Source organism: Maylandia zebra, linkage group LG16 (assembly GCF_041146795.1).
Source record: "Maylandia zebra isolate NMK-2024a linkage group LG16, Mzebra_GT3a, whole genome shotgun sequence".
NCBI lineage: Eukaryota > Metazoa > Chordata > Actinopteri > Cichliformes > Cichlidae > Maylandia > Maylandia zebra.
The window spans coordinates 19,024,458-19,044,538 of NC_135182.1; the positions used below are offsets into that span (position 1 = coordinate 19,024,458).

General features: G+C 39.6%; 1 protein-coding gene across 8 annotated transcripts in view; it reads left to right on the top strand.

Annotated features, from left to right (window-relative positions):
* The window catches only part of mid1 (midline 1), a 33,370-nt gene extending 15,858 nt beyond the window's left edge, over positions 1-17,512 (top strand). For 5 of the 8 annotated variants that reach the window (XM_076874949.1, XM_012920908.5, XM_076874947.1 and 2 more), the window contains exons 2-11: positions 5,363-6,084; positions 7,291-7,350; positions 11,163-11,258; positions 11,704-11,811; positions 14,065-14,213; positions 14,310-14,437; positions 15,060-15,203; positions 15,753-15,914; positions 16,005-16,212; positions 16,489-17,512. In XM_076874949.1, the coding sequence (XP_076731064.1) occupies positions 5,419-6,084; positions 7,291-7,350; positions 11,163-11,258; positions 11,704-11,811; positions 14,065-14,213; positions 14,310-14,437; positions 15,060-15,203; positions 15,753-15,914; positions 16,005-16,212; positions 16,489-16,837 (2,070 nt within the window). In that variant the 5' untranslated portion in view covers positions 5,363-5,418 and the 3' untranslated portion in view covers positions 16,838-17,512. Of the gene's footprint in view, positions 1-3,448; positions 3,796-4,511; positions 4,532-5,362; positions 6,085-7,290; positions 7,351-11,162; positions 11,259-11,703; positions 11,812-14,064; positions 14,214-14,309; positions 14,438-15,059; positions 15,204-15,752; positions 15,915-16,004; positions 16,213-16,488 lie in introns of those variants that run through there. The other 3 variants (XM_012920906.5, XM_076874948.1, XM_076874950.1) reach the window with 3 other exon arrangements.
* Positions 17,513-20,081: the final 2,569 nt, after the last annotated feature.

The window sequence follows — 20,081 nt, forward strand, 5'->3', positions numbered from 1 at the left end:
TCAAAGAGAGTGGGAGCAGACAAAGTCGATTTCCAGTGTTAAAGCAGCAATTCAGTGTAGCATTTCCTAAAACACACACTTTTACATGGCCTCTGCCTGAAAGAATATATCTTTTAGCCTTATTTTCTTTTCTCCCTCCCTCTCTCTCTCTCTCTCCTCCCACTTCCCTTTTTTTTCCCAACCCTTGCTCAGACTTAGAGATCCACTGCAGCACTGAGGAAGATAAAGCCACTCTTCCAACCACAATCTTGTGGCCTCGCGACCTACAAAATACCATTTACGGAGCTGATAAGATAAAGGATACAGACATTTTCCCTCTGCAAAATCTATCTCTATATATATTTATATAGTGTGTGTGCGTGTTTGTGCGTGCATGCGTGAGCCCATTTGCATCAGCCCTGCATACATAAAAACAGAGCAGAGCTAATGAAGAGTGAAGCTGAGTTATCGCATTTGAGTCTGTGGTTGCCCCTGTTAATAAGTAACTTATCTCATTCACTTGAGGAGGAATGTTAGACATCTTCCCACCAGAGCACTGCTTCTGATCACTAGTGTGACAAATAGATATCAAGCTGTTACCATGGTAACTCACGAGGTCTTTTTATAATGTATAATAATTAGAGTTTAGGAGAAGGAGCTGCAAGTGGTGGACGCTTTGGGAACAGAAGTATTAACTGACTATTAAATTTTTACACGTTTCTTAAGATTGCAGTTATTTTTTATTTTGGTGGGAATTTATAGGTCACCATTTAATTTCAACGTCAGACCGGACACTGTGCTTGCTGTAGTTCACAAATCAGCCACACGATGTCGCTCTTTGAATGTTTTCCACAACAGTTAGACTCATTCTTGTTGAGTGACGTCTGCAAACTGGTTGTCCTTGCACAGGGGACAGACGGTAAACAAGAGCAGGTCTAAACATTATTTATGATTTCAGCAAAAACGTGCAGATTGAGATAGATCCGAAGTGAATGAGACATTTCTTCTGTGTGGACGTTTGAGTCACAAAACCACAGCTGCATACTTGGAAAGTCACATTTTCTAAAGTTCCTGTGGTGGTGGAAAGGATACAGTGTTTCCCCGCTGATGCCACCTGCCAAGCCGCCGAGAGGAAATGAGAGTTTGGTGCAACTTCTGATGTTGACCGGGATGACCTGTGTCAGTAAACATGCAGAGAAGTGACAGGCAGGAAGAATGAACATATTTCAGCTGACCTCTACACCTCCGTTTCCATTTCTTACGCTGTGAGAATGACATTGCTAACATTAATTGGACCTGGTTTCCAGCTAAAGCTTTGTTTGCACAGCCACAACACCAAAACTTATAACGCTGTTATTCTTCTCCGTGCAGTTGTGCTTGACAGATGCGTTTTGAATTCAGTTGCCGAAATATTTAGATTTGTAATTAACTTGTCCTCCGTAATCATTTAAATAACAGCATTTGTAGCCCTTGGTCAGGGCCAGTTCCCATTAAGCTAATCTCAGTAATGTGTGCAGCTGCACATCAGGTAGATTTGTCAGTCTAATCAGCTGATTTGTGCTGCTGCAGCTGTAAATCATATTAGGCCAGAGTGGGCCGCTGCTGAGCTGGCTGCTTCAGGGAGCAGCAACAGGCCACACATTGGTCACAGCTACGCTGTGAAGACAGGATTATAGATAAATATGTTAGGTGTGTGCCCCAGGAAGGAAGACAAAGAGCAATCACACTCTTTCAGACTCCGAATACAGGGTTCAGAGCTATCATTAAGGGCGATAAAAGACCATAACCAAAGGGATTAGGCAGTACTTGAACAGGAAATTGTCTTCATATCTGAGACTTTGTAATTGTTTCATCTCTTAGTGACCCATTAGGCGACTTCCTAATCAAATAAAATTACACATGTTCAGTTAATACTTCAGTTTAAAGACAATCACACATTTAATTTCTTATTTCCCATACCTGTGATTCTTTGGATACCATACCCTAAGCATCTTCCTCAGTATAGAGTATGAAGAGAAACTGTCAGCTGAAAATGCTGCACTTATCCAAAAGCAATCAGTTTGCCAAACGTAGCTGTTAAAGTGATGTATAGAGTCAGATGTTTTTGTACAAGGTTTTATGTAGTATTCTGGTTGTATGGTCGTATTACTCTCCAAATTTAAGGTCTCATCTTATTTAACCATTATTGTTGAGAGAACTGAACTTTGGATCTCATTTGTTTTCATATTTAATGCTTTATGGTCTCAAAGTATGTAACTTCATAACACCAGAATACTCCCATAGCAATATTATATCAATACAATGTCTGTCATTATTAATGCATGTTCCAATTGGTGTGGATATGTGATATAACCTAATACAAAAATCCCAAAAGGTAATGAAATTTTATGTAGGCAATGTTACAATGCCCCATAGACAGACAGTAAGTACCAGAATTTGACTGTTCCCCTTTTTCTCATTAAATGGGAACAGAAGTCAGAATTTTGCCTTACACTTGTGAATACTTTGGTAAAGAGCAAAAAAAAAAAAGAGGTTATTTTTAAACTTAACTTTGAATCTTTTCAGTCATCAATGTGCATTTTTCTCCTGGTTTCCCTAAGCGCTGTTTATTCAAACTGATCAATTCTCTGTGCGATCTTATGATAGACACCAAATTCCATGGCAATACCAGTGACATTCCAATATGTATCTCGCAAGCAATGTACCTTCTACCCAGTCCTTTGTACGAACTGTAGCATGCCTTTAATAGTTATAGTGTACCTGTCTCTCAGAGAGAAAAGTCACCCTGGGGACTCTTTTGATTGACAGAAGAATTCAAATGGAGCGCAGCAGGGGTGTGTCTGGAAATAGAGGCACATGGTAAGCAGATGGTACCTCAGTGATTCCCACATGAGGGCCAGCTGGTACAGACTGGAATGTAGCACATAATGTTAGAAAGTGCCAGTCTTTATTTGTAATTGTATGGCAGATTCTTCGTGCCTCAGCATTTTTTTTGCTGAGCAACTTTACAGTTATTTTGCAGCCTGTAAAAATCCATTGCATCAGATTTGTTGCATATTAAATAACAATGGCCTCAGAGAGGAGGGATAACAGACTCCGATAGATGGTGAACCAGCGATTCCACATAATTTTCTTGACTGGATGCTGCGGGAATCCCAAACCTCTGTCCCACATCACAGATGAGTCCCGCTGCCTCCCGGGCTCCTTCTCATCTGTGTTTGTGTCTTCAGCCTTTCTTTTTGAGTCTCCGGTGGAATTGCCAAGTACCTCAGCATTGTGCTGCTTGAAGCAGAGGTACAGTCACACAAGGGAACCTGAAACTGATCCGAACGCTTTGAATTTCTGAATGGGCAGGGCTGAGGGGACACTGACCTGCCTGTGAGGATGTGAGCTAGGGCTCTACATGATACTGTGCCTCTGCTTATTTGCTGATTTTGACTCTCGCTCTCTTACACGCGCACTCTCTCTTTCTCCCTCTCTCTCTCTCGCTGTTGCCTGCTCTCTCTCTCTCTCTCTCTCTCTTCTTCCAGTACTGGCCTGAGCTCCAGCTGTAGGTGGAGCTGGCTTTCCTGGAATTGTCGGGCAACTTTTCCTGTTGTGCTTGCTACCTCTTGCTCAATCACTTGCTTAATGACAGCTCTGCTGCAGGACTTATGGGGCTCTGAAAACTTGTGCCATCTGGATGCATATCTCTACAAGCATGCTGGAGTTAATGACTGGTGCATTTTGTGGTATAAAGATATTTTCATGATTCGAGTCAGAAGTTCTCCTTCAGCAAAAATGTCTCGGCAGTACAAAGTGGGGCGAAATCCATCGGTGGGTAAAGTAAACTGTGTATGAATGGGAGCACTTTCAGGAGTGCGTAATGTACTTGGGGCTGTAACGCACTTTGCAAGGGCTCTTTGCCACAGTGTTGTTTTACAAGCTTTTTATAATGTGTGGATATTTTATACCATAAGCGATGACATCAGAGGATAAGTGTCTTTTTGCTTTGTGTTTGTCACACAAAGCCCTTTATTTAGTTTGTATTTAGGGCATCCTATTGAAAATAACAACTCGCAAAAGCATTATGTTTATCCAGTTGCTTTGCTAAAAAAAATATAATGTGTGATTTTGTCTTTTCTCTTGCTGCGGAAAATCTAACAAGTGGATGAAATTTTGAACAAGAAGTTGTTGTTTTTTTACCATGTTTTACTATCATGTTGTTACCCTGTAGAGGTTTATTTGCTTTAGTACAATGCAAAAATGACTTCATATCATCTGTAAAGTTAACATAATATAGTATTGTTATTAAATAACATTTGTTCCTGAAAGCATATTTTGTTCACACCAGAGGGGTTTGGACAATGGAGCGGTATCCCTTGATTCTCAATTTCTAGGCACCTACATTTGCTGCTTTGCCTTTAAAGAACAAAATAGCACTGAAACAAAGGCCCGCAGATGCATCAGAGTCACAAGAGACACGTGCAACAATTGCTTCTTTTCTTGTGCAGTACAGTGGGATCGCTGAATGTCTGCGAGGATTTGAATAGAATAGAAAGAACAAACCCAGGTTTGTAGCTCATAGGTAATTGCTGTATCCTCATAACTTCAAAAGGCTACTTGTGCCCGACTGTCCTGATAATGAGCTTTTGCCTTCTTCACACATAATGAGTGGAGGTAGAGAGTTCACATAGAAAGACGCTGTGAGCACAGTGTGTCCACTCGCAGCTGGGGTGTCTGACTGGCCGGGAACAAAGGCTTAGTGTCTGTGATGGTGTGTAGCCCCAGCCATCAGCAAGCAGGCCAATACACTTCTGCTTGGCTGAGTTGTCAGTCCTCACTGGCCTGCTGGCCTACGGGCTACAGTATAGACAGGCTAGACTATTCCTGTGCCAAATTAAAAGGAGCTGCTGCTGCATTCTTTAAGTTCTCAGTTGAGCCACACAGACCAAACTGAAAGCTGATACATGTTTATGTATTATGTGCAAACACGTGTTTTTGCCCGAGAATTCTCCTGCTTGCTTGTTTTATTTTTCCAGTATTCTTCATTTCCATAATCAGATATCTCTTACAAATATTTATGTAATAAAATATTAATGTTTTTTACGTTCAGTCGATTTCTGGTGCATGCTGAAACTCAAGTAGAGATGAATAACTTTGTTTTTATTATCATAAATACTGGTAATTAGATTGGGTATGCGTAATGTGTTTTTTATTGTTCCTTCCAAAGAATATGTTGGATTTGATTGTGGACATTAGGACTCCAGCTAACTATTGTTTCTCCATCAGTTAATCTCAGAAAAATAACTTGATAGAAACTAATAAGCAACAGTCTATCATTTTTTTAACCTTTGTCGCTGCTGCTAGCATTTCCTGATTTATTTTTGTGTCATCTTTACAGATAGCTGATCAGCTTCCCTGGATCTCGCTGAACATCCCGCTTTGTTTTGCTTGAAAATGGAAACGCTGGAGTCTGAGTTGACCTGCCCAATCTGCCTGGAGCTTTTCGAGGACCCACTGCTGTTACCCTGCGCTCACAGTCTTTGTTTCAATTGCGCCCACCGAATCCTGGTCTCCCACTGCACCCCCAGCGAGCCAATTCAGTCCATCAGCGCCTTTCAGTGCCCCACCTGTCGCTATGTCATCACCCTCAATCAGAGGGGCTTAGAGGGACTCAAACGCAACGTCACTCTGCAGAATATCATCGACCGCTACCAGAAAGCTTCTTTAAGTGGACCCAACTCTCCTAACGAGACTCGGCGTGAGCGAGCCGTCCCTGACAGCACAGCCATGACGTCCCCCTGCAACCGGGTCCAGTGTCAGTTCTGCGAACAGGACCCTCCACAGGATGCCGTGAAGACTTGCGTCACCTGCGAGGTGTCATACTGCGAGGAGTGTCTCAAGGCCACCCATCCAAATAAAAAGCCTTTCACGGGACACCGTCTAATCGAGCCCTTGCTTGACTCACATCTACGAGGGCTTATGTGTCTGGAGCACGAGGACGAGAAGGTCAACATGTACTGTGTGACGGACGAGCAGCTGATCTGCGCATTGTGTAAGCTAGTTGGCCGACACCGAGACCACCAAGTCGCAGCCCTCAGTGACCGATATGACAAACTCAAGGTAAGAAATAATTTTAGAGAAGCTCAGGGATTTAGGACACAGTGAGAACAGATTTTTCACTAATGTTACCAGCACATAATTGAGAGACGGTTTCTGAATTTTTCAAAAACCTCTTTCAGCTTCTCAGCATGACAGGTTGGCAAGCTGATAATGAAAATATTGAATTTCCACATTATGATAAACTTAAGTGGGCTTTTTGCACAGCTCGATTTTGGCAACGCACAAACACACAGAGATAAATTAAGAGTATTGATTACAGGAATGTGAAACTAAATCTCATCGATTTATTTTTTAAGTCGTTTATCTGAAACAGACAGTCAACAAGAAAGTACTCCATGACGGATTTGCTACTCGAAAAATACAGATGATTTACAAGAATAAGTGCAATAATACTTCGCAGTTCTAGTAAGAGAGATAGAAGGGTGTTTTTGTGAAGCAAGTTTAGAGTTGAGTTTTTCTGTAGCGAATTAGCAAACACTACAAAAGTTCCTTTATTCGGCATTGTGAAATAAATAATTGTACGAAATGACTTCCTCTCTAAATTACGCTTAGCGATAATGTGTTTACTTTGAAGCTGTTTCCCACTTGGCCAGTCAGAGACTGCTTTCACACTTTTAGGTAGTACTGCTCATTGTCAGTAGATGGGCCGACATGAATAAGACATAAGAAGATGCTGTTTGCTGGAGTATAAAAGGGCGGTTTGGCTTTTCTTCACAAATAAGCTTCTATCATAAAAAAACTAGCTTAGGTAGGTGTATAAAGTAACTCGCAAACTCAACAGGATGATTTTATCGTCCACTATAAGCCAGTTGTTCCATGGAACTTTAACACAAAAAAGAAAGTTACCATACACAAGGGAACATCAAACATTTACTGTTTTAATTTGGGAAAGTCTTAAACTCGGCTGCAAAAAGCTTTTCAGTTCAGTTAAAGTTCACCTTAAAGTTTGTCTGCATGGCATAGGCTGCATAACAAAAAAAGAGCACCCTTATTCTTTTCACAAAACACTCCCTTAATGCATGACTCACAAAAGGATAGTTTTATGTATCACACGCAGCACTGAAAGCCTTTTTTGTCCCCATTCCTTTCTTTCACAATGCTTGGTCACAGTGGAAGTGGGATATAAACAATCTTTTTGCAACATATTGGGAAGATAGGACCAGCCTTAACCTCTCTCCTTTGTTTGATCGTGCTGTCATTGTGCAGAAATCTCCCGGCCGCTTTCTCTGTGTGGGGCGTGATCATTCGTTCCAGGAGGCAGAGCAGGTGATCAGCATCATTTCTTTAATTACACATTCGGGGCAGATTTACTGCGTAGATCTGCCTGGACCTGAATGTAACTTTTGAAGGGATCGATTACCAAATCAAGACCAGTGAAATGAAAGTGAAACGCTAGTTGCAGCTGGTCTGCATAACATGAAGTAATGAGGCATGGCAATATGGCCTGGATGGTTATTAATGCTAGAGTTAAAGCACTCAGCATTGTGAGCCTGGTGTGTTTTAATTATTTCACGAAGTAGTTAATGTGTGCTGTGACATTGTTACTTCCCTTTTAATGAGAATAAAATCCTGCAGATGTTTGCAGACATTAGGATTGTGGGTGAATTAAGGCGAACCGAATCATTTTCATCCTCTTGCAGACTGTTATAAGCAAAGGTCTATTTTCTCTCTTGAAAAACATTAACCAATTACCTTTTTCGGTATCCTATCGCCGTATCTCATATTTTACTATTTCATGTGTTTACTCTTTTTTTTTCCCCTTGATGCACATGCACTGTTAGTTGCATTGTTAGCCCAAGTGAAAGAGGAAATGACAATTTTCAACAAAGAGAGAAATAGTTTTTTTCTCATGGCATAGGACAGGACCCAGGTGGCATGCAGCTGAGCTTGTTGATAGTTGTTGGCTTTTTTCAAGCACATGTTTATAGACACAGTGCCTCACATTTCTCGCAAATTCCCAGACAAAGGGATACTGTGACTTGTAAAGGCACACATGTGCGTCTTTGTGTGCGTGTCTGTGTTTCAGCCTTAATTATGTGACATGATCCCAGTTAAATAATTATAAATCTTTTATAATTTCTTATATCGCTGCATTCCTATTAAAGTCATAGGAAAGGCAGAAGCATTAAGGAAAACCCCCTTTTTTGCCAGATAATCACAGAGCTTATATGTAAACATACGAAACAGTCATGCAGACGTTGTAAAGCTTGAGCTGATCAAACCAGCTAGATTAAAACCGTGGGAAGAAACCCATGTAAACACGTGGAAAACAAGAGGAGGAAATGAAATTAAGACCCAGGACTACTCTATAACGAGGTGACGGTGGGATACTCAACCACAGCGCTGAAATATTTATTTTCAGTGATAGTAGGAAATGGATAAGTTACATTTTCTTCATTTCACTGTTATGACCTTGTGCGCGCCTAATTAAAAAGAGATTGCACTCATGTATTCCGCAGGTATTAGTTTCACCTCTTGACTTTGACGTACGCCTCGCATGTTCTCGTGATATAAATTTCCAAACATTGTCATCAGAGAACTTATACTAGAACAGCTCGGTCGCACACAGTATGTGGGTACTTTTAAAGTTCTATAAAAATCAAACCAACTGATATTTAATGTGGTATTTTTTGTGAGGAAAAAAAATCTGCATCATTACAATCAGTGTTGGAAAAGTTCTTTTTGAAAGGTTATAGAATAAAGACTACTAGTTAACCTGTTCAAACATAAATATGATTGTATTAATTACTAACTTACTACATTTGATGTCTTCAGTAAAACTAGTTCAAGTCCATTGCATTTTGATTTAGAAAGCACTTTCACAGCTGGTGAAGAAGCTTTATTCTGTTTAGTGTCAAAGCCTGTTTCTCATTTTAGAAGGAAACCATTGTTGAATTTTTAGCAATATCCAGCCCTGAGAGGCATTCTTGTTCGCCAGCGTGGTCACTCACTTTGGTGTGGTTGGCTGGTCGCAGGCATAGCAGGCTCGGTTGCTTGGAGCAGTACGCATTGATTTGACATTTGGCAGAGAAGAGATGGTTTAAAACTAAAACAAGAACAATCAAAAACAGCATTCAAGATTTCATATTGCCACATGAATGGAGCCTGTTAAGATGTAGAGGCAGCTGACCTGCTTTTTCTGGAAATCTTCCAAGGCAGGACTAAAGTGAACAATGAAAAGCAAAAAATGGATTCTACTTACAAGCTCATCAAAAAGTAATTAATAAATGTATAAGTTGATAACTTATTACAATTGCATCTATTTTTGATTCATTTACTTAAATACAGCACAGATTATACACATGTATGTATACACCAGAGTTACCACACACACTATGGTACAAATACAGTTACGGTGTTCTCCAGCAAAGTAATGCAAAACACGGCCTGTGTTGCTCACAGGATGAGGAGTCGCACAGTGAATAAAATTTCTAATGTTGACACAGGATAAAAGTCTGAGTCCTGACGTTGACCTTTCAGGACTCTAAGAGGAAGGAAGAGAGGCCAGCCAATGAAAAGGTGTGGAACCAGAAGCTTTCCCATACAAAAGGAAGCCACTATTCTTTCCTCTCATCAGATTTAAATGATTTTAGGAAAGAGACCTCCATTAGACAGAGCTGTCTAAACATGTGAAGAATATTCACGCTGCAAGAGAAGTTATTTTAGCTTAATTGAAAATGCCTGTACAGCAAAAATTTTCGCTGAGGTGATTTTACTTTGTTGTTTTTAATGGTCATACTGTATTTTGCTGTATTCACCATCAGCTGAATATCTTATGTTTCGTACACCACTTAGGAGGTTTCAAAGCCGCCATAACCTGGACCTGCAACGGATCATCTGAAATGGCTTTCATCACATTTTCTTTTCCATATAAATAAATTATCTTTGTAAGAGCAGTAAAACAGAGGCTCTGCTATTTTAGTACAGTGACTCACACACCTTATGAAATCACAATGTGAGACTGAACTAACATGACAGAGCCTCTCCCACCATCTATTTGCTTTAAATCTTTGCAGGCTTCTTGTGCTTGTTTGGTTTCATCTCAAAGTATTTGTGGGTTCTTTTTTTTCCTTTTGAATAAAGGGATGTTAGTCAGAGTTATATTTTTGTGATTAGTGTTTATGGTTCTCTACAATAATTTCTTTTAAATCAATGTTTTAGGAACCAGGTGCTATAGTTACAAACAGTGAAATTCAAAGGCAGTTTGTAACTGTTTGACTGTAAAATTTCAGATCCATTCACATGTATTGCTGAAGACTTAATAATAGATTGAAATACGTTGTTCTGCTTGTATTTGATTTAGCTGGAAATGCAGGTTTATTTTATTTTAATGTCTGGTGTCAGTTTTTTAAATGATGCTAGTATAGAAGTACTTTTAACTGCTTTTTTTCCCTAATGGGAAATTTGTAAATCATGGTCCAATTTGGAATAAAATAGAGATCATGAACACACTATAATTGACAAGTGGCTACAGCATGGGTGTGCAGTATCCTTAGTTTGCAGTCTAAATCTGTCATCCATATTTGAAGTTACAACCTTCTCCACCCATCTGCTTTTGGTTTTGCAAGACCACAGTTTTGTTTGAATTGAAATCATTTTAATATAATCATGCATTAATCTTTTACTTCCTCTGAATAATGCTTATAATATTAGACATTCTGTAATGTCACAGGACACCATCATCATGCTGCCCGATTATAGTAAGAGCTTAAGTTCGAAACATCACCCTTTGATCTGACTCGGTGATTAGCACACCCTGGGTTCAGTTGTCCAAATTACTGGCAGATGCTCTGCTTAGCTTCATGGCCTCAGTGGGCAGTATGATGGGATCTTTGGCACAAAGCTAGGACTTGGGGGGGGGGGGGGGGGGGGGGGGGGGGGCTCACACTGATCAGAGCCCAAATCTGGCCACTCATATCCAGGGGCAACCTTGTGTGTCCTCTCACGTGCTCATTACACTTGATATGGTCCTTATGTTCCTATTCACCTAACTCTCTTCCAGGATTTATTCAGCTGTTTACAGTTTGATTGGGGAGGCAGTGTATAATGAAATGTTCCCTTTCAATTTTGTTTTGCAGCAAGCCTTGGATTCCAACCTCAGCAATCTAATAAAGAGGACCAGTGAGTTGGAAAGTCTGATGGGCAAACTTATCCAAACCTGCCAACATGTGGAGGTGAGGTTATTTGTCTGTTCCTTTCAGGTTGGGGGTTTTAGCTTTCCCGGCAATCCGTGGGCAACAACTCATTAAATTATTAACACCGTGATGAATTACTGTATCCGAATGTGGAATTGTATCATGTCAACAAGACTGAGTGCTCATTACTCACAAGCTCAACAATTATTGTTAAATGACTGTAAATTTGGTATTTTAACAGCATGTGTAAGCTAAATATGAATTTATTTATGTCTAGATATAAATAAATAAATATGTATAAAGTAAATAGCATGTGATTCATTGAAAAGCCTTTCAAATAAAGGATTAAGATACTGCATTATGTCAGTTATCTAAAAATGACTGTGCTTTAAATGAATATATGTGTATGTGTGTGTGTGTAAACAAGGACAGCTGATTGCAACTCTGCTCTAATGTATGTTACCTGTACCCCTGTTTTGTCTAGGTAAATGCATCGCGACAAGAAAACAAGCTGCAGGAAGAGTGTGACCTGCTGATTAATATCATACAGCAGCGAAGACAAATCATAGCTACCAAGATAAAGGAGGGCAAGGTACCGTTTATCACACTTTGTATCTCGATAGCTTTTGTTTGTTTGTTTATCACCTCGTCCATGTTGATAACCTTGCTTCTTCACCCTAGGCTGCTGTTCTTATTAGAATACAGCAATAACAAATCACAGATGATGGGTAAAAAAAAGACTCTTCACACGTCTACTGCTCAAAGGGAGAGTATGTAACGCACGAAGGACGCATAAGTGATGTAATGCAACGTCTACAAAGGAAGATAAAAAAAATATGAAGAGTTAAACATATATGTATTGTCTAATACAAATCAGCAGTAGGAAAAGCATTGTAATTGAAAAAGCACTGTACAGTAGTTTAGTATTAAAAACACTATGATTTACTGTATTAATGATGTCCCAGGGATCTTCCAGGAATGGTGATACTATCTTCCAGAGAACTGATTGGTCAGTGGAACTGATTGGTCAGTAGGCAATGATTTCATGCCTGCTGATCTCTAATCTTTAATATAACCTGCTCTAGAGGCAAAAAGTGAACTGCCTTTATCATAAAGCAAACCCATGGTAACCCTGAAGTTACCTGGATAAGCCAAAATCAGGCTTTCACAGTGTAGGCCTCTGATTTGACTGGTGGCCAGTGTTAGCTAATGTGGGCAGACACATACTGCTTTGTAATCTGTACTGATGTTAGTTCTCTAAATGTGACATTTGGCTCCATCTGGACACATGTTACACTACATAAAAGCAGGTCTTGATACATAGTTTGATTTCCAGGCAGCATAAACTTTTGTATAGTTCTAATAATTCATGGAGGAAGGATGACATTTTTTCCGGTTTCTGGTGACCATAATGGTTCTCAGAAGTGTTTTCTTTGTTAGTAGCAGGGACTTTTCCTGCCAAGAGGAACCGTGGACATCAATAAAACAAAACAAACAAAAAAAAGTGAACATTAGCTAAACATCAGCTATGCAAGCAACAATTTTTTACAGTCTAACAAATTTGCAATGCATGGAGAAATGAGCAGTCTGTGAAGTGTTTGGCTTATTGAAACTCACACTGTGTTGCAAAGTAGAGAAAAAATAAAGAAAACTGAAACAGGATTATGGGAAAGTGAAAGTAAAGGAACACAGAAAGCGTGGATGGTGCTGTAGCCACCACTGGTCAGCTATTAAGTCCCTTCAGAGTTCCTATTAGCCATGTAAATGCAAACAGAAGGCAGGCCCTGAAAATGTGTTGTTCTCAGCGGGTAGCTTCTCTCCCCTGCCCCCCAGCAATCACCACTAGCTTTTCAAAAGCAGCTTTTATCAAAAATATACAAATAGTAAAACGTAGCACACATTACCGTGATGTTTACTGTTTCCTGCTTCACATCTTATTGAGTATTCAGTCAAGCTGCCTAACAGTGGGGCTGTTTTAGCAACTGACTGAGAAGAATCTTCAGGGAAAGAACAAAAAACATATGTGGCAAAGAGACATGCTTCAAGAACTAAAATGTAATTGCTTGCTATCCTGTTAATGTGAACAATTATAGGGCAACAAGCAAATATATTTTTGCCACTGTTTAGGAAGATTTAGGCACAAAAACAATTTACTTGGCTATGTTAAGGTTAAAGAATACAATATAGAATAGTTAAAAGAAAAGCTGACTTTGGATTCTAAAGAGAAAACAAATTGCAGTTCTCTTCTGCAGTGTGGACCTGTGTTTCAACATATTGATGGCCACTTATACTGACGAGAGTTTATTGCTTTGTTTTGTCCTCAGTATCAGGAGCGGGTGTCCATAATTTTAATATGGAGGTGTTATGCCTATTGAATGGTTTCCCTTCCTTTTCCCCTGTCCGCCTTAGAGAAGCGGGAGCATGCTGTGCCATGTTCAGTGTCAGACTAAGATCAGTCTTGCTTCCTGTGATGGTCCACTCTGGAGGGGGCCTCTTTCCTTCCACACCTCATGGCTCATGACACAGGTTGTGAGGTTGCTTTCAGCCACTAAGCCATTGAGCCACAGAGGGGGGTTAGAAGGGTCTGGTTTCTATGACAATACTGTGTAGGATGTCTCATGAATACCCCTCTTATGCAAGTATTGCTTATAAAACAGGTTGTAGGACAGACTCTTGTGACTATGACACTACTGAAAAATCAGAGTTTTTTTCTCCCCAGCAGGATTTCCTTATTGGCAAAGTGAAACCCAATTTTACATTGGATAAGTTGCCGTCTCATAGGTCATGCATCGGTTGGTAGTTTACTAAGCTATTCATCTGTCTGCATATCCTATTTTCTGCCCAGTCTGTGAGGCTGAGGAAGCTAGCCCAGCAGATAGCCGGCTGCAAGCAGTGCATTGAGAGGTCCTCCTCGCTCATCACCCAGGCTGACCAAACCCTCAAGGAGACAGACCACGCTCGCTTTCTTCAGACAGCTAAAAGTATCTGCGAGAGGTGAGACACCAGCGAAAGGCAGACACGGGAACAAACAATAGAAACTGTGTGTAAAACTGTCGCCACATATTAATGTTAATATTTTCTTTGTACCAGAGTGTCTATGGCAACAGCATCCTCCCAAATCCTGTTACCAGAAATTAACCTGAATGACACATTTGATACTTTTGCTTTGGACTTCACAAGGGAGAAGAAAATGCTAGAAAGCTTAGATTACCTCACAGGTGAGTCGGGCCACGCATGTTAAGCACAGAGCATTTAATTGTTTGAAATGAATCCTCCATGTAAATTACTATAATCTGTTTGCTTGTTTAGTACCGCCTGATCAGTTTCCCCAAAACTTTCTTTTTCATACGATTTGCCGGCTTCCTTTATTGAAAGATGCACTTAAAATGAACCACAGCTTATCCGTGAATTATGGATTTATAAAATTACAGGCTTCGGCAAGCATAACAGCGGTGAGTTCATATTTAAACTATGTGATTGTGAAGGAGTGGCAGAAAACTAAAAAGCTCATATAATTTACAGCAATAGTTTTTTTGCTGCTGAATGAAACAGGTTTGATTGTTTATGCACGGCTCCTGTTGTGCACTGTGAATTTAACTCAGCGTGGGGGATGTAGCTGTAATAGCTGGAGGAACTCCAATATAGATTAATTACACTTGTCAGAATAAAGGACACATGCAGACACTCACACAAACACACACGTGCATACACACAAAGGGCTGGTGCTGTTTATCCATCACTGGTCTCTGTTTGTTATTTTGATGTTGTGTGCAGAATGAAATCAACACTGCTTTCATTATTTTCTCTGGGCAACATTTACCTTTTGTTTTGTGTTTGAAGCGCCAAATCCACCAGTAATCCGCGAGGAACTCTGTACAGCTTCATATGACACGATCACGGTTCACTGGACATCAGATGATGAATTCTCTGTTGTATCATACGAGCTACAGTATGCCATCTTCACCAGCCAATCTAATGTTGTCAGTAAGTCCATATGTTGTTTTTTAAAGGAACCACAGTCAAATGTTTGGGGTGGAAAACACGATAGTGGTGGGATTTGAAAAGGATTTCTGAGAAAGATTTTCAAATAGTTCGAGGGGGTATGCTACAATATCCAAACATAATATTGTGTTTTAGCTGCTGGAGTGGAGAGCATTGTCCTGGCTCTCGTGGGTAATGAGATGTTTCCAAAATGCACTGTAATTTTTGCTGCATCTCAGAAGGGAAAGGAAAATAACAGTCAGACTGGATTTACATCCAGATGCACATCGTAAGCTGGATATTATCTCGAGGTTGAAATAAAGAGCAGACTGCTCGAATTGATCGCCCTAATTAGCCACAACATGCTCGATCAAGCATTTATTCTTATCTGCCTCAGCGCTCGAGCACACTTGAGTAGCAGTGCAACTATACTTGATGAATTAAAAATAGCAGCCTTAGATTGAAAGAGTTCATGTTGTTATACTGTGTTGTCTCACTCCTTAGTTTAAACTTAGTAATAATTCTCATGGTGAATTTGTGCTTTGTCTATAGGTTTGTGTAAATCTGCTGATAGCTGGATGATAGTACCAAACATCAAGCAAAATCACTACACGGTGCACGGACTCCAGTGTGGCACCAAGTACATTTTCATAGTGAAAGCAATAAACCAGGCTGGAACCCGCAGCAGTGAACCAGGGAAACTCAAGACAAACAGTACGTCAGCAGCTGTTCAGAAATGCTTGTGTTACTAAATAATTATTAATACTTGACAATTGTAATTAATACTTTTTTTAAAATTGTAAGGTCAGCCATTCAAACTGGAACCAAAGTCTGCTCACCGGAAGCTGAGGGTGTCCCATGACAACCTGACAGTAGAGAGGGATGAGACATCGTCCAAGAAGAGCCATAGTCAGGACCGCTTCTCCAGCCACAGCAGCTACGGTGTCACGGGAAATGTCTACATCGACAGTGGGCGCCATTACTGGGAGGCTCTGATTGGGGGAAGCACATGGTAAAACATTTAAGTTCGTAGCATGGCTCACAGGTAGTTCAGTGTCAGACTCCTGGTTGGCTGGACTCAAGACTAAACAAAGATAGGCTCGCTAGTCATTGGATAGATTTCCATGAAATTTGCTACATTGCTACAGTTAGAATGTCTGCTCTTATTTCTGCTTAAGTCTGTAGATGTATTGTTTTTATGTAAGCGTGAATGATGTTTCAGATTTAGAATGTTACTACTAAACCTGTATTTATGAAATGTAATTATTTCCTCTCATTGGTTACGCAGGTTTGCAGTAGGAATTGCGTACAAGTCAGCGCCGAAACACGAGTGGGTCGGCAAAAACTCAGCCTCCTGGGTAATGTCTCGCTGCAACAACTCATGGGTGGTGCGTCACAACAGTAAAGAGATTCCCATCGAGCCCTCTCCCCACTTGCGGCGTCTCGGGGTGTTGTTGGACTATGATTCTGGATCTCTGTCTTTTTATGACGCTGTTGGTTCTCAGCACTTGTATACGTTTGACATTGACTTTGCTCAGCCAGTCTGCCCTGTGTTCAATGTTTGGAACAGATGCCTAACAATCCTGAGTGGACTGCCTATCCCCGATCACTTAGAGGGAACAGACTACAATAACTGATAAACCTGCCCCGTCTTTCCTGGATTTTCTTTTTTGTATCCAGAAAGGGACTTGATAGTGTGCACCTTTGAAAAAAAGAAAAAAGGATACAGTGACATTGGTGTAGATTTCCAAAACTAATCTGAGCTATTTAATAAATGTTTTCTTTGCTTTGCACATTTATGTACATTACTCTTTTGGTTGGTGACAATTCCAAATTCACTAGCTGGCTCCACATTTTTTTACATTCATATTGCACACTTTTTTATTAATATACTTTTAAGGAAAATGGCGAATTTTTAATGACATCTATTAAGGGGGCTCATATGTTTGTGGAAGGTTGATTTAGAGGCCATTGGAAATTTTGTGTTTTTGAACTTTTTTAAGTCGTAGCACTTTGATAAAGTTGTCATTATAATATAAATGATTACTTGTCAATGTTTCTAAGAAAAAAAAAACATGTAAATGCAGGATCTAAGAATAATAGTTAAGAACGGTTTCACTTTTTTTTTAATTCTAATAAGAAATCAGTCAATTCAGGGGTTTTTATGTATTTATTTCTGAAAATGTTCTAGTAAAGTTTAGCATCTCGGGAATATTCATCTCCTCATTATAGCCGTTTTAAAATGGATCTTCATCATAATTATGCCATTTTAAGTTTCTCTGACAAGATCTAATAAAAGTGACTTCGCATGATTATTTGCGTGACTATCCTCCTTGTGTCATGAATAATGCAATCCACAAATGTGTTTCAGTAGGGCTGTCACCAAAGCAGATTTGGACAGGATAATAGCATACTGAAAAACAACTGACAATAAAGGATTCACTGCAAGTTCTATAGAAATTTTGAAGAAAAGAACAATTAATTTTTTAAAAATCTGTGCATTGACTTTTCTCTCTCTTTCTGACTGACTGATAACCCCCCCCCCCCCACACACACACACACACACACATATATGTATATATGTATATAAACGCACCATTCTTTACAATTTTGTAAAATGTGTGCCTCCTATAATATATCTGCTTTTCTACCTCATTTAAACATCAGTAATTGTAACTTAACACAATGCACCATCATTTATTTTTGAGTTTTATTTTAACATTGGAATGCTTTTTTTTATGAAAAGATAACACAGCCATCATAAAGAAAAGTGTCAACGTTGCTTTGCAGGACTGACTTTAACCTGCATTGAGCCACAACACAATTTTTGACAAGATTTGCTCTGACATTTCGTTTTGTATTGGAGTAGCGTGGCTTGAATTCTGCAGCGTTTCCTTTCAACAAAGTACAAGAGCAAAAAAAAAAAAAAAAAAAAAAAGAAGATCTGAACTCTCTGTGACCTCCCCATGAGACACCCTGCAGACAAAGCCATAATAAGTGAGCACTACCTCCTCCATGTAATGTCACCAGAGCTTGATTTTGTGATGTGTTCATTTTTTGCGTGGGAAGAAATACTTGAAGCTATTTGTGAAGAGGATCTAGTCAACCAGAAGTATACTAAATGCTACACATTGCCAGTTGTCACTTCACCTCCTCAATTAAAAAATAAATCGTTAAATTAAAATTAATTATTGAAATTTGTCAGTAGATTTGTTAGCTGTCAAATAAACAGTGGTATTAAAGTTCCTTCCTGTTAAATAGTAACATTTAACTTAAGGACAGTTTTTTTCTACTGATTAAAAAAAAATAGTAAAACCTGCTAAGCTTATATACATCAACTTTAGTAAAGAAACGCTGTAGCATGAAAAACACAAGTAGACACATTATTGTTTTTACTTTTACTTCTGCATGAATAAATGGACGCAGACATAGAAGAGTTAACGGAGTGAAAATATCCCGGAGCCTGAATTTTTGTCTATTAAAAATGTTTCCCAGGGCTCCACCTGCTGGATTTATTTATTTTTTTCTGTGATAGATTAACGTGTTGCTGGGTGCCATTTTTTGTCCCGCCCACAAATTCCATCTGCCACGTTGATCTGTTTGTTTTGTGGTGTTTGTTTAGTAAAACCTACAATGGGCCTTCACCATAACCTGGATGATAGCTGAAATTTCTGGTTAGGCATCTAACATTTATTTATTTATTTATTTAACGATCAAAACCAGCTATGCACGAACAGTTACTTTCAAGTGGTTCTGTTATGACCAGTACATGCACACACACACTTTTCCCAGAGAAACAAAATGCAATAAAACACACAAACAGGAGTGTTCCCAAGATTTTTTGAAATGAGGTGGCACTGGGGGACCAACAATCAGCTGGCAGGGGGCATGAGAAAACAGAAAATTCTATGAGAAATAAATATCAAACCACATCACTAAAAGACAAACTGAAAATTCAGCACATTAGAAAAACTTTAGTTGTTGCCTTAATAAATGTGCATTGGATGTGGGTGACCCTTGACCATGGAACTGAAACAAAACATTAAACACTGAGTCCCAAGGTAATGGAGCTCACAAATTGCAGTCTGGTTGCAACCATTAATGTCTATTGTTCTGCTGAGTGGTAGAATTAAAGACAGATCTCCCATTATTCCTTTGTTTTATGTTAACCTGTGCAAGGTAAAAAAGTAATGTTAGGCAGTGGACCAAGTCACTGTGAAGTACATATATGAGTCAGTTTTTTATTAGCACACCCTTATTATTCAGTTGCATATCGTTATATAGCTGTATTACGATAACTCACTGAGGAGCACAATACTGTTTTTCCTCAAAAACAGATGATGGTGTTGCAATGTTATGACAACACAGCTTTGGAGAGGTGACACAGGAGGCCCAAAACTGTAGCCACGTCCTTGAACATGAGTAGTTATAACTTCTATCCCTCCCTCCATCCATCCCTCCATCCATCCATCCATTTACTTTCCCTTATACAATTCAAGGATGTGGAGCTGGATGTCTGGAGCAGCTAATCCCCACCTGGCAGCAGGGGTGCATCCTGGCTGGGTAGGTTATCAGAATCCATTACGGACAGAAAACCTCAAATTCACTGTCAAATCCACATCTAAACCAGTTCAGGAGAATGTCTTTGGACTGTGGGCGGAAACTCATATGATAATATCTTCCATTGTACCATTTTGCTTAATAACTCGTTTTTTTAATACTGAAAAAATGTCATTTTGTAATTTAAAAAAATGAAGACAGAGAAGTTCTGTATATTATCCTTTTCATGCTTTTAAAATATATTTGCAAAAGTGTTTTAAGACACGGAGCGAAACTCACCATCGCAGTGGGATCACCGACCTCTTTATCAAGCCCCGCCCA